The following is a 13383-nucleotide window of genomic DNA, read 5'->3' as shown; positions in this document are numbered from 1 at the left end:
AATATTAGAAGTGTCATTGTCCACCCCACCAATGCAGGGAAATATCTGTAGCACATCTTAATGTTGATGTGAATGAAAAAGTACTGGCCACTGCTTTGGTGTGTGTTTTGAGCTCTTCAAAATTCATACATGGAATGCAGGTAAACAGACTGATAGTGGATGTGTTTTAGGACCCCAAGATTTTGGTTTGGTTATCACATACCTATGTCCTAGGCTTTTGTTTCTTCAATGTTTTAAACCATGAGGTCCCTTTTCTTCCCCTCCCAGCTCCAATCTTTCTGCCTCTGTTGAACCTGACTACCACGGGGTCAGGAGAGCTCAACAAGTGCGCAGAGGCTTCCCCATGTTTGTGTGAGATGAGTGGGAGGAGTCAGGTCAGCTGAAGGCCAGGTGGTTTCCTTCACTTCCTTCAGCAGGGCCTGGCAGTCTTCCTGCTTCTTCCCTGTCACGAGGCTGGACTTGGGTCATTGCACCTGCTAAAGCCAGTGACTGGGCTGCTTTAGGTTACTCCAGTCACTAGGCTGGATGGAGCCCAGTGAGCAACTGACCAACTGAAAACAAAACAAAACAAAACAAAACAACAACAACAGCAGCAGCAAAAACAACCGATGGGAGCCTGTTGTAGATTAAACTATATTCTCAGTGTGATCTGATTTGGAAATTGGATCTTTGTAGATATGATCAGGTTGAGATAAAGTGACCCAGTTTCAAGGTTTCCTTGTAAGGTGAGGGAGATTTAGAGGCATTTAGGGCCATGGCGAACAGATGGCCATGTGAAGATGGGGACAGAGATCAGAGGGCTTGAGTCAGCAAGGAGGGCTGCTTTCTCAGAGCCTTCAGAAGGAGTGACATGATTAAGCTGCAGCCCCTCCGGATCACTTTTGGAGGAACAAAGGAAACAAATCAGCTATTGAATAATCTAACAGATGGAAATGATTGTGGTTAAAACTCAAATTAGACACCCGGAGAACAAAGTGTGGTTACCAGATCTCAGCACAGAGCAAAGGGAAACAGAAGCAGAAGGAAGCGGAGGGTCAGAGGCATAGAATCTTCCTGCATGGGACCTCATGTGTGAATAGGGCAGCTAATTGAGGCAGCGACAGGGAAAGCCACTGATAAACACTAGAAAAGCTTTCCTTGGAGGTAGAATGTCAGAGTCTAATGATTGGGAGAGTCCTCAAGTCCCAGGCTGCCCTGAGAAGAGAGGACACCCTTCTGAGTGTTACTGACACCACATCTGAAGTTCAAGGATAGAGGGATCCTGAAGACATTAGGCTGAAAGATTCAGTTTCCCATAAAGGAAAAAGAATCACCGGGGCATTCAACGTTTCACCTCCTTGATGGACACGGAAGGGGAGAAAACTGATATATGCTGAAGAGACCCTGTAACTGGAGCAAAATAGTGTCTTCAGGGGCAAAAGTCCACCCCATCTGAGGGGAAAAAACTGAACAAAAATCCACTCAGCTCAGCAAGGAATGGAAGTCTAAATGGAGAAAGGCAGACTATTTGGGAAGGTTTAATGCAAATCCAGTTGATAGTCTAGAGCTAAAATATGTAACTGTGACAAATTAAAGCTCAGGGATGACTAGAGTGAGGGAGAGAAGGTGAAATAATTAGGAAAGTATTATTTGACTGGGGTAAGGGGTGTAAGTATGGGGGAAGAAGATGAAGCAGGAAACCAAGGGGAAATAAAATTTTTTGTGTGGTAAATATTTGCTATTTTGTTTTCAAGTAGTGCTAGACAAGTAAATCTGGTTGATACATAAATGAACAACTTGTTAGCAGAAATAAACAACTAGCAGTATAACAACTTCCAAATTAACAAGGAGTAGAATTCCACGTTGCTTTAAAGCAGCAAAAGGGAAAATATGGCAACCATATTGTAAAACAGGTAATAGATACACAATTTAAATTATAAATGTGATGAAATAAATATATAGGTGAGAAGTAAAAATTCTGTCTTTTAAATAAAAATAACATTGTGAGTTGTAGAAAATGTGAATGAAATGGGTATCCCACTTAAAAACAATGACTAAGGGTGAGAGTTGTACAGCCATACTGGGTGCCAGGATCAACTCCTGCCTCTATTTCTGATCTGCCTTCCTATCAATCTATCTGGCAGGCAGCAGAGATGGTCCAGGCACTTGGGTTCCAAAAACCCATGTGAAGATTCAGTTGGCTCTTGGCTTTGGCTTGACTCAGCCCCAACTGTGGGTATTTGGAAAGTGAGCCAGTGGATGGAAGCTCGCTCTGTTTCTGTTTCTCTGTCACTTTTTATTTGCTTTGTGTTTGAAGTCCAGAGGTCCTTTGTTTTTTCTTTCACATTTATTATGCCCTGATTTCCTAGGGAATGGGCTCTGAGAGCTCAGGCTCCTTTCCATGGGTTCTGACAGAGTGGGCTGCTCTGGGTGGGACAGACAGCTTTAACTGCATCCAGGGATCTTTCTCTTTGACTTCCCTCTTTTTTGGATCATTTTTCTTTACCCTTTTTAGGAAGCCGTCTCTGCTCTCAGTTCTTGGCATGTTTAATATGCTCAGCGTGGACATCTATTCTCTTGGCATGAATCTTGCTCGTGTTTGTTCACAAAATGTCAACAGCATGCCAGGTAACACTGTAGACTTTCTCAGTTTTCCCATGATAACATTTATGGGGCATTACTTTTGAACAGTAGCCATTGCCTGAATGTCTACAATGTCACCTTTCTTGTAAATGCTCATGTATGTGGCTAAAGGAACAACTCCATGTTTCCTGAAAGGCCTGGAGAACATGTGACAGGTGCCTCTCTTTCCTATAATCTTGGAGAATTACTGGAAGATGGCGGCTCCAGCTGAAAGTTACTTTGTCTTTCAAATAAATAAATAAAAATGATGATTGGCAGATTGAAATAGGAAAAAAGAACTCCTAACCTAAGTACATACTATATACAAGAAAAAAATTTAATGTAATAAAAGGGAGAATGAATATATAGACAGGGCAAGAAGATAGCATGTTAATGTACCCAATAAGATAACTTACTATCTGGGGCTAGTATGGTGGCACAGCATACTGATCCTCTGCCCTGTGACACTGGTATCCCATATGGATGCTGATTTGTGTCTTGGTTGCTCCACTTCCGATCTCTGCTTATGGTCTGGGAAAGCAGCAGAGGATGATCTAAGTCCTTGGGACTTTGCACCTGTGTTGGAGACCTACAAGAAGCTTCCAGCTTCAGACCAGCTCAGCTCTGGCCATTGCAATCACTTGGGGAGTGAACCACCGGATGGAAACTGTCTTTTTCCCCATCTCTACTTCTTTGGTTGTGAAATCTGCCTTCCAAATAAAAACAATTTTTTTTAAGATAACTCCCTAAAGAAAAGGAGATTAAAACTCTATAGCTGAATAAAGAATAGGAACAAATGAGCTTACAGGTGGATTAGTGTAATCATTAAGATAATGGCAATGATGGGCCCAGCAGCATGGCCTAGCAGCTAAAGTCCTCGCCTTAAACGTGCCAGGATCCCATATGGATGCCGGTTCTAATCCTGGCAGCTCCGCTTCCCATCCAGCTCCCTGCTTGTGGCCTGGGAAAGCAGTCAAGGACAGCCCAAGGCTTTGGGACCCTGCACCTGAGTGGGGGACCTGGAAGAGGTTCCTGTTTCCCGGCTTCAGATTGGTGCAGCACCGGCCGTTGCTGCTACTTGGGGAGTGAATCATTGGACGGAAGATCTTCCTCTCTGTCTCTCCTCCTCTCTATATATCTGACTTTGTAATAAAAATAAATAAATATTTAAAAAAAGATAATGGCAATGTTAATTGTGAAATTAAGTAAAAAGAGAGTAATAACTTAATAAGATGATTTACAAAGGCCTATAATGAAGACTTAAAATGAAAGCATGAATAGTAGAAGTGGAAAAATGCTTCATCCATGATTGGTCCACAATCTAGAATATTTCAGAATAAAAAAGACCTTCAAGGCGGTGATATCTACTCATGAAACAAAATCTACACACATACGCATACAGTGTTCTTAGGTGAACAGTTAATATGAAAAGCCAGTCCTTTCAAAAATAGTCTACAAGTTTAATACATTTCTAATCAGAATCTAACTAAATCTTTAGGGGGAATTGGGTAAAATGAGTTTTTGAGTAGGAAATCAAATAGCTCAGAAGAATGTGAATAATAAGAACAGCAAACAAGAACTTACCGTGATACTCATATTAATGTGGTGTTGGTGTAAGATAGACCATGAGATCAGAGAAGTGCATGGGGGACTTGAAATAGATCTCGGTGTGTACATGACTTTAACCAACAGCAGAGTGATGGTATGCTGTTGGTAGCAAGTGAATTAAATGACTGACCTGATGAGGAATAAATTTCTTTGTAATAATTTTGGGGAATATTAGCTACTAAGTAGCTCTTAGCACTATAATCAGTACTTAGACATTCATCCTCATGGCTTTTCGGGATACATTCATGTTTTCTTCCAATTCTGCTTACAAGCCTGTCTCTGTTAACTCAGGGCTCAAAGCTATACAACTCTGCAGAAAGTCACCTTGAACATTTCCACATGATCACTTATGCACAGAAAGTCAATTTTGGGACGCTAGTGTCAATTCCAGATAATGAAACTCAGGCAAGAGACTTTTCTCTGAGGCTTTATTTGTAATTAATAACAGCACCTGCCACAGTGTGGTGATAAGTGAGTTTAATCAAACACATTTGAATAAGTAAGAAAAACAGGCAGCCAACCTATAATACAGAGTTTCTAGGGCAAATATGGTTGTAAAAATATCCAAATTTTGCCATATATAAGTGTAAATTGTGTATTCATTTGAAAAAAGCACATTCTTTTCTACTAAGGTAATTCATTCAACATATAATGAAATGTGATTTGCTATTGATACCTAGGTAAGATTTTCATATAAACAGGTTCACAAATGAGGATGAATAAGGGACACATCTGTGTGGTGGACATGGTGGTGAGCTGCCCAGATCCCCTGGGGGAAGGGCTTGTGCCCAGCTGGGGAGGGGTATCAGTGTATGCCTCCAGCTGCCAGCTCCTTCAGTTAGCTGTTGCAGGGCGGGAGCTTGCTTCTTCAAGGTCATGTCCTTCCCAGGCAGTTCCATCAGTCACTGTGATCCTCGTCTCGAGAGGTGTGGGATGCACTTGAGCCTAGGCAGGACAACTGGGTAGCAGCGCTTGTTTTGTTCATCTTCTCCCTCAGCCCAGTTCTACTTCATTTTTCCTTTCAGGGTACCAATGCCTAGGAAGCCTCCTGCTCCCCAAACTCGGTCTCAGTTTCTGGAGACCTCAATTCCTAACACCACGTGTTGTGACTGTGTGAAGAATATGGCCAGTCTAAAGCATAAGGATTATGCGAAGTACCAGGCACAGAGAGAGGGTTTCAAGGTGTTGTCTTTCCAAGAAGACGCATGCATCTCCAAGCCCTCTTTTTGACCATTCCCCAAACCTAAGTGTGTGTGTGTGTGTGTGTGTGTGTGTGTGTGTGTGTTTGCAGGTTCAAGACACTAACTAGTAATCAGATCCATCCCTACTGCTATGGAATGAACTTCATTTCTTCAGCTTTGGTCAGGTGACACCAAACCGTTCCACTGTAAGTTTTTGATGCAGAAGTGAATCTTCCATGGCCCTGTGGGCACTTTAACTTGAAAAGAGAAACACAGTCAATGTAGCAAATTATTTGTCTTCTGACTGTCTGTTACTGAACCCACAATTTAGCAGCAGTCATGATGAGTGGCTACCAGTCAACAGCACTAGCAGTTTTACTCTGAATATGAGGAATAATGTGTATCTTGCATCATTTACGGTTCTTGATCATTTACTGACTCCAGTAGTTAAAAGTATTGCTGCTTACACTTGTAACTCAACTTTCACTGTAATAACATTTAAAAATTAGACAGTGATAGATAATTGTCTAAATTAGTTATCTGGATTAAGGGTGTAGTATAATAGACACAATAAATTATAAATTTAATTTTTAAAGATATTAAAATATTAATCCTATGTTTGAAGCCTGCCATCCTTTGAAATGTATTCTTTTCTCTCACTCAAGTTCTTAAAGTTAATTAAAAACTGTGGGGGTTATCAGTGTTATTTTATAACAACGTAATTTCTGTGTTATCAAAGGCCTTACCCCACAGTCTACGAAGTAGAACACTTTGTAATTAATTTATGCTTGTGGGAAATATGACTTCCATTCTACCGCAGGAAGAGCAAGTCAGTGATTCTGGCTTGTTCAATGAGTTCTTGTTAGTTACTTTCAGGGCGATCTAGATTGTTGAGTGGATCTGAATAGATACACACACACACACACACACACACACACCCTCCTCTTGGGAGAAGAGATGTTGATTGGCAGGTTTTCGCTTTTTCCTTGCAAAGAAGCTTTATTATTATTTTCTGAACTGCCAAAGGTTTAGTGTTTACTGATTAAGAGCACGACTGAGCAAGTTCTAAGATACCATATTCAGGAAACTGGGGTGGCAGTGGAGAAAATCACTCAGTGAACCAACTAATATAGTATGTGATAAGAATACACACTTGGTGATGTAAAAACTGTCTACATGCAGTACTGAGCTGCAAAAAGCCATTCAGCCTTCTCTTGGTTTGAAAGCTCTCATGATGCAGGTTTCGGTATAAATTGCTCGCAACCTTCCGATCTTCTGTGCGACCGGGATCTTATTTGCACTTTCCAGCTCTTCCACCCCAGCCTGTGTTGTGAGGTCTGTTATGTTTTGCTTCATTTCTTTGATGTGTTTGCTCATATCATTATCTCTCCCCATGATTGAACTGACAAGATGTAACTGACACGTCTCGCACCTGTTGCAGAAGTGTCTTTACTGCCGAGATAAGACCCTGTACCATCTATGGGGTGGGGGGTCAGTTTCTTGGCCATTTTCCAGCGTCCTGGCCATCTGGTTTGTTTGTGTAGATGCCACAAGTTTCACTTTTCTAGTGCCAGCTTCTCTTCTCACGCACTCATAAACAATTGCTGCACCCGACTCTCCCTTCACAACATTGCCAGAAAGAATTAGAATATGTAGAACTTTTAAAAATTCAGGAATTGAAGATTTAGTGAACAGATACCTGACAAGCAATGTATTTATTTGTGTTTTCAAATTCCAAAGGGACTGAACATCTTCTCTGACATTTCTGTTGCAAAAGATAATGCCAAACAGCTATGATATCATTAAGCACAAGCCTTGAGGGTCTTGTGAACCTTTGATGGCAAAGGCAAGGTGGGACTCATTTTGCTGTTTAGACTCTAAGCCAAAACAAGAGACTCAAGGACGTGTTTTGTGCTGCTATAACAAAATACCTGAGGGCTGGGAACTGTATAAAGGAAAGATGTTTATTTTTGCTAAAAATTCTAGAAGGTGATCATGATGGGGTAAACACCTTCTGTGTCACAGCAGGGAGGATGGCAGCACAGTGAGAATGCATGAGAGAGGAAGCAAGAGACTGGGCAAGGGCCAGGCATGCTCTTTTGTAACAACTCACTCTTGTGGGAAACAATCCATTCCTGGAGTCCTAGCATTAATCCCTTCACAAGGACAGTCATGAGCCAGTCACCTGCTACCTCAACACTACCACGCTAGGGATGAATGTTTTGGTTATGAACCATATCCCAGCAATAGCACCTCCTCAATTACAAATGGACCACATGTTAGTGACAAGGACTTGAGACTGCCGGGTGCTTGAAATGTGGGAGTCAGCTCTTACCCTCTCATGAACACTGAGTGTAAGCACTTCTTTCCAACTCCACATTTGGATGTCTCATGTTGGTGGCTTGGAATTACCCAAGGTGGGAGTTCTTATACCAAGGAAATTGGCAGATATGGTAAGTGAAGGATTCTCTATAGGTGAGCTTGCTATTATCAACACACCATTGGCTTTGGGAGAATCCAGTATCAGGAGATGTGAAGTAGGGTGTTTTACCCTACTTTGGGCGGATTTCTGAAGGACAAAGTGACAGTAGTCTATCTTGAGTGGTGCTAGACTAATAAAAAATCTATAATATTTTAAAATTACAATGATGTAGATTTCTTTGAGGATCATGCAAACTAAAATTAGGGTTTTCTATTTCGTTTCATTACACATTTTGGCAAAAACTAGCATCTTAAAATATAATCATGTAGCAACCTAGTCTCTGAGAATAATTAAAAATTACCAAAATTATTCCTAACAATTGTTAGTCAACCTATATTTTGTTTTAGTTTAAAATTTTTAAGGTCAATCATGTTTTAGAAAACTTAAGATTAAGAGACATGGATGGACCAAGGTGTAAATGTTGAAGGATCATCTCTGGGAATCTAAAAAAGAACAAAAGAAGAAAGAACAATAATAAAATTTGATTATATAAAAAACATTGTAATTCAGAAGGCAAAATAAAACAAATACAATTTTCATATTGTTTCACTTCTTAAGTCATAATCTTATCCTTATGAACTTGCTATGTTTTAGATGCAGTGCAGCTTACTCAGAACTCCCACAATGTTCAAGGCATAGGTGCAATCTACCATCAAAGCTCATTCAGCAGGCTGGAGTTCTGGTCTAGTAAGTTAAGCCTCTGCCTTCAGTGTTTATATCCCATATGGGCACTGGTTTGAGTCCCATCCAGCTCCCTGCTAATGTGCCAGGGAAAGCAGTGGAAGATGGTCCAGGACCTTGGGACCCTTGCACTCTAGGCTCTTGGCTTCAGACTCGTCCAGTTCTGGCCATTGCAGTCATTTGAGAAATGGACCAGTGGATGGAGGATCTCTCTCTCGCTCTCTCTTTCTGTGAATATGCCTTTTAAATAACAAGAAATAATTTTTTTCAAAAAAGGTCCATTCAGGGATGTTCAGTAGATGAATACACGCTGATAATAGTTCCAGAAGTATTTTTAGCAGCTGAAAAGTGGAAATTTATTATACTAGTATATTATTATAAGGCACATAAAGGTGTGTCCTGTAACTTGAACTTTCATTTAAATTATTTTTACTAGTGTGTCCAACAATATTTCCTGTGTAACTGATCAGATCAGATTTAATTACTGTAATTTGGATTTTGAAGTTACCAAGATACCACAGCAACTATATGCTGATGAGATGGTTAAAGAAATGACTCACCATATCCATTTGCCAAAGCAGCTGCTCATTTGAGTGTGCTTTTTATTTTGTGAGTCTGAAACTGGCCATCATTTGAAGAGGTTTACTCACTTTGAGATTACTTTGAAGTATATAGAAAATGACATGTTGGAAGAGATTGCCTTGTTCTGTAATTCTATCATGGTTATCAAATCTGTAGTATGAACCTGTAAATCCATGTACAAAGTAATAACAGGAACTTGTCTTACCATGTCAGTAAACTGATCCACACAAGTCATTCGGATCAGTTCAGGAGTTGCTGGGCTACTTAGGGTGAAGGTCTTGGTCAGTCCCCTCTCTCTGCGGGCAGCAGCTATGGCGTCATATATGGCGAAAAATACGGAACATCCCATGAACATTCCAGCCTCACCCAGTCCCTAAGGGAAGCACAGAAGGCTGTCAGAGGTGCATGGGTTCTTTTAGAACTAATTCACACACACACACACACACACACACACACGCACACGCACACGCACACACACACACACACTCTCAACTCTTCTGGCTGAATCACAGTCAGAACTATATGCCTGCGATGGTAATCTGTGTGTGGGATCCTCTGTGCCCAGCTCATGAAGATGTCCTTGGACATCAGGGTCCTATACATGGATCAGCTACACACTCCTGTTTTTCCACCCAAGGGAAGTCTTGAAGATCAAAGCGTTTGGTGCCTTCTTGGATATTCCAACTGTAGCTCCAGACCATTGTGCTTAAATGGAAACCAAAATATAATAAGCATAGTCTTGGCAGTAAAGCTTGGATGACAGTGAAGTGACTCTCTTTCCATGTGCACTCACTTCCCTGGTCTACCCAGGATGCCTTTAGAATTAATCCTATGACAGTAACACATTTTGAAAGAATCACCAAGGCTTTTATGTGCTTATTTTTCTTTCTTCAAGATGGTCTGGAACTTGTTGTGTGCCCAGGCTTTTGTTGGAGGAGTTGGACAAAGATCCAAAGCCGATAGGGTTGTTATAGGTTCTGGCTGTCAAAATCCCCAGATTACCACAGGGAGGGAGCCTCTCCGCGAAGGAAGGGGAAAGTCTGGTGCCTTATTTGGAGCAGAGCATAAGGGTGCTCTGCTGTTTCAGACCAGCCTTTATAGATGCCCCCGGTCAAATTCCAGGTAGGAGAGGAGCGAGAGGCCATTCCCACAGGAAGTTTCACCTTTATTCTGGCCTTGACTTATTCTCACGAAAAAGAAAGAATCTCCCAAGAACCTAAAGATGATGTTGCTATCTGTCTGGCAAGATGAAAACTCAGAGTAGAATGTAAGTTGGGGAAGTTGTGTGCTTTGCCTAATTGTGCTTGAGAATCCCTATTTGCTGAGAATCTGTACGGGCCAAATAAAGGTCAAAGTTCAACAGAGAGCATGGGGTCTGTATCTTGGATAGCAGAGCCAAAGCTAAGTGGAAATGCATTCTGATTTGGAAGGGTGTGGGGCAGGCAGAATGGACTTGAACTGAATCTGGAGCTATTGAGAAAAGTGCTTTAGGATGATGGAACTTGTCCGTTGCACTGGTTTACCTTGTGGTGGACTTAGCCTCATGACCTAAGACACTCAGCTCCTTCTCAACTTCCTGATTTAGTTTAGGTTTTTCTCAGAATTTCTCTCAAGAAGTGGAGAATGTACTTGGGCTTCAGGAGTCCCCAGATGCCTGTCTGTCACAGACTGACTTTTCTTTCCTCGTTCTGCTTTTGAGATTTGAAAGACAGAGGAGTAAGAACATTTAAGGGATTGTTTCATGATTTCTTGAAAGAAGAGGCTGTAGTGAACTGAGTTGCTCCCTGCTTAAATTTACATGTTGGAGTCCTAAGGCCCAGGACCTCAGAATGTAAGTTTGTTTGGAGAAAACGCTTTTAAAGAAGTGGTTAAACTAAAATGTAGGCAATAGGATGGGCCCCAATCCAATAATCATCCTGACAAGAATAGGAAATTTGGGCACAGATACACACAGAGGGAAAACCATGAAAAGATATAGGAACAAAGATAATTATCTGTAGCCTAGGGAGAGAGATCTCAGGAGAAACCAAGCCTGCTAATACCCTGATCTTGGATTTCTGGCTACCAGAACTTTGAAAAAAAAAATCTGTTGTTAAAGCTACCCAGATTTTGGTGTTGTATTGTGGCAGCACTAGTCCCTAACAGAGAGATCTCCAGGTCTTACCTTGGAGGAGTAGATGGCTATGGGATTTCGGGAATGCACCAAAGTGACATAGAACTCTTCTGGTATCTCAGTGACAGTGGGGATTTTGTAGTCATCTGGACCCCGAGAATAAAGCACACCTTCTGGGGAGTATTTAAGCTCTTCTATGGTGTAGAATCCCATGCCTTGGACAAATGCCCCCTCAACCTACAGCCAAGAAGTACATAGGTTAAAAGTCTTCAATATTGATTGAGCAAGTATTCCTGTGGGAATGAAAATGGAGCAATGCCCCGATGGGGCAAATATTTATATAGGGTTTTCTTAATCAGAACATTTCCCATTTCCTTTTGCATAAATGATAAAGAAGCAGGAATGATCCAGTAGGGAGAGGGGAATAAAAGGAGATGAGGGGACAGGTTTGGGCTCTCTGAAGTTCCCAAACATTACAGGATTCACATCAATTTGGGGAGCAGACTCCCATTCCCAGTCTAGTAAAGTTATGAAGCAGGAAGTCTGGACCTGGGGATCCACATTTCTGATAAGCACTTGTGTTGCCCTAAAGACCAAGGATTATATTCTAGAAAACAGCGAGGGACCAATGAAATTATTCTTCAATAAGTCATTGGGTGAAGTTGTGTAAATGGCTCTTTTAGGACTTAGGATGGTGTAGAGTGTTGGCACATGATAGCACCACATGGCTGTGAGGATCATATGTCCAGTTACCCAATTGCTCCAAACTGCTGTTCAGCTACAGCCCACAGACCAAGTGTAGACCATGGACAAGCCAGACTGGCCTTGCTTGGAAGCTGTTGGTCCCGCTTTGAGAAATGAAGTTTGGAAAAAACAAAGTTCACCAAGCAGTGGGAGAGATTTAAGTCCTAAATTTCAAGCTTCATTGGGTGGATTAATTTTATTTATTTGTTAAATAAAACTCAGAATTAAATTCAGTAAGAGGGGAAACATTGTGTGTATTTCTTTTTCTCTTATGTGCAGTCTATTTGAATTCAGCATTATCAAGAACACTAAAGTAATTTATGCACCTATATAATGTTCTCATGAACATAAGGCTCACTGAAGAAAAATTAGAAAGCACAGGAAATTATTAGGCAAAATAAGTCATATATTTTTGCCTGCCATGTAAAGGCAGCCATTGTTAATCTTTTCTTGGATCTTCTTTCAGTTTTATATTTGTGTGTATGCGAGTCTATGCATGCATGCCTGTGTGTAATATACAATATACCTTGCAGAACACTTGCATTAGATAAGGCTTGGAGGGTGCTGAAGAAGCATATTTTGAGTGACAAACTGCTCAACGGTACTGACCAAAACTCAGTCTGTGGGGGTGGTTTTGGAAACACGTACCTGTCCAATATCCAGGGCTGGGTTTAGGCTGAAAGCAGCATCCATGAAGATGTCAGTCCTCAGCAGCTGTGTAAAGAGAAAACACATCACGGAAGGCATTATTTAGTTAAGACAGATGAGTTGGGGCTGGTGCTGTGGTATGGTGGGTAAAGGCGGGTGTACCAGTTCAAGTCCCAGCTGCTCCACTTTCTTTTTTTATTATTATTTTCTTTATTTTATGACACAGTTGAATAGGCATTGGGGTCTCCTTTGCCCATGTTCCTTTCCCTCTCTATTGTTCCCCCATCCAGTCTTGCAATAAGTGTCTTTTGTGTACCCTCTCAGGCCCATGATACTGCCACAGAGGTGTCTCTCAACAGTGTAGGAGATTACCTGCCGTTTCTCTGTGAATCCATCCTTGAACTGCATGCACAGGGACATACTTTCTCTCTGTTTCTACCTATGGACATATTTATTTCTGCTACGCTTCCATTATACATCCCCTTACGTACAGTCCACCATGGCCAACTGTTCCACTTTCAAGACAGCTCCTTGCTAGTGTGCCTGGGAAAGCAGTGGAATTTGGTCCAAGTTCTTCAGTACCTACACTCATGTGGGAGACCTAAAGGAGCTCCTGGCTCTGAACCAGCCTGACCTCTGGCTGTTGCAGCCACTTGAGGAGTAAACCAATGGGTGGAAGACGTTATTCTCTGTATTTCCCCCTCCCTTTTCTCGCTTTCTGTAACTGCCTTAAAAACAAACAA

General features: G+C 41.5%; 1 protein-coding gene and 1 pseudogene across 1 annotated transcript in view; both read right to left on the bottom strand.

Moving 5' to 3' along the window:
• Positions 1–2344: 2344 nt before the first annotated feature.
• Positions 2345–4197, bottom strand: LOC131480334 (large ribosomal subunit protein eL21-like; annotated as a pseudogene).
• Positions 4198–8167: 3970 nt separating this feature from the next.
• LOC101522599 (aldehyde oxidase 4-like) overlaps positions 8168–13383 on the bottom strand; it is a 49264-nt gene continuing 44048 nt past the window's right edge. Inside the window, exons 32-35 of the mRNA XM_058664286.1 lie at positions 12641–12706; positions 11300–11485; positions 9341–9508; positions 8168–8315 (exon numbers count right to left, since the gene is read on the bottom strand). Of these exons, the coding sequence (XP_058520269.1) occupies positions 8262–8315; positions 9341–9508; positions 11300–11485; positions 12641–12706 (474 nt within the window). The 3' untranslated portion in view covers positions 8168–8261. The remainder of the gene's footprint in view (positions 8316–9340; positions 9509–11299; positions 11486–12640; positions 12707–13383) is intronic.

The sequence above is a fragment of the Ochotona princeps genome, chromosome 5 (assembly GCF_030435755.1).
Source record: "Ochotona princeps isolate mOchPri1 chromosome 5, mOchPri1.hap1, whole genome shotgun sequence".
NCBI lineage: Eukaryota > Metazoa > Chordata > Mammalia > Lagomorpha > Ochotonidae > Ochotona > Ochotona princeps.
Note: the sequence above shows the minus strand (reverse complement) of the source record. Positions and strands in the feature narration are given on the sequence as shown.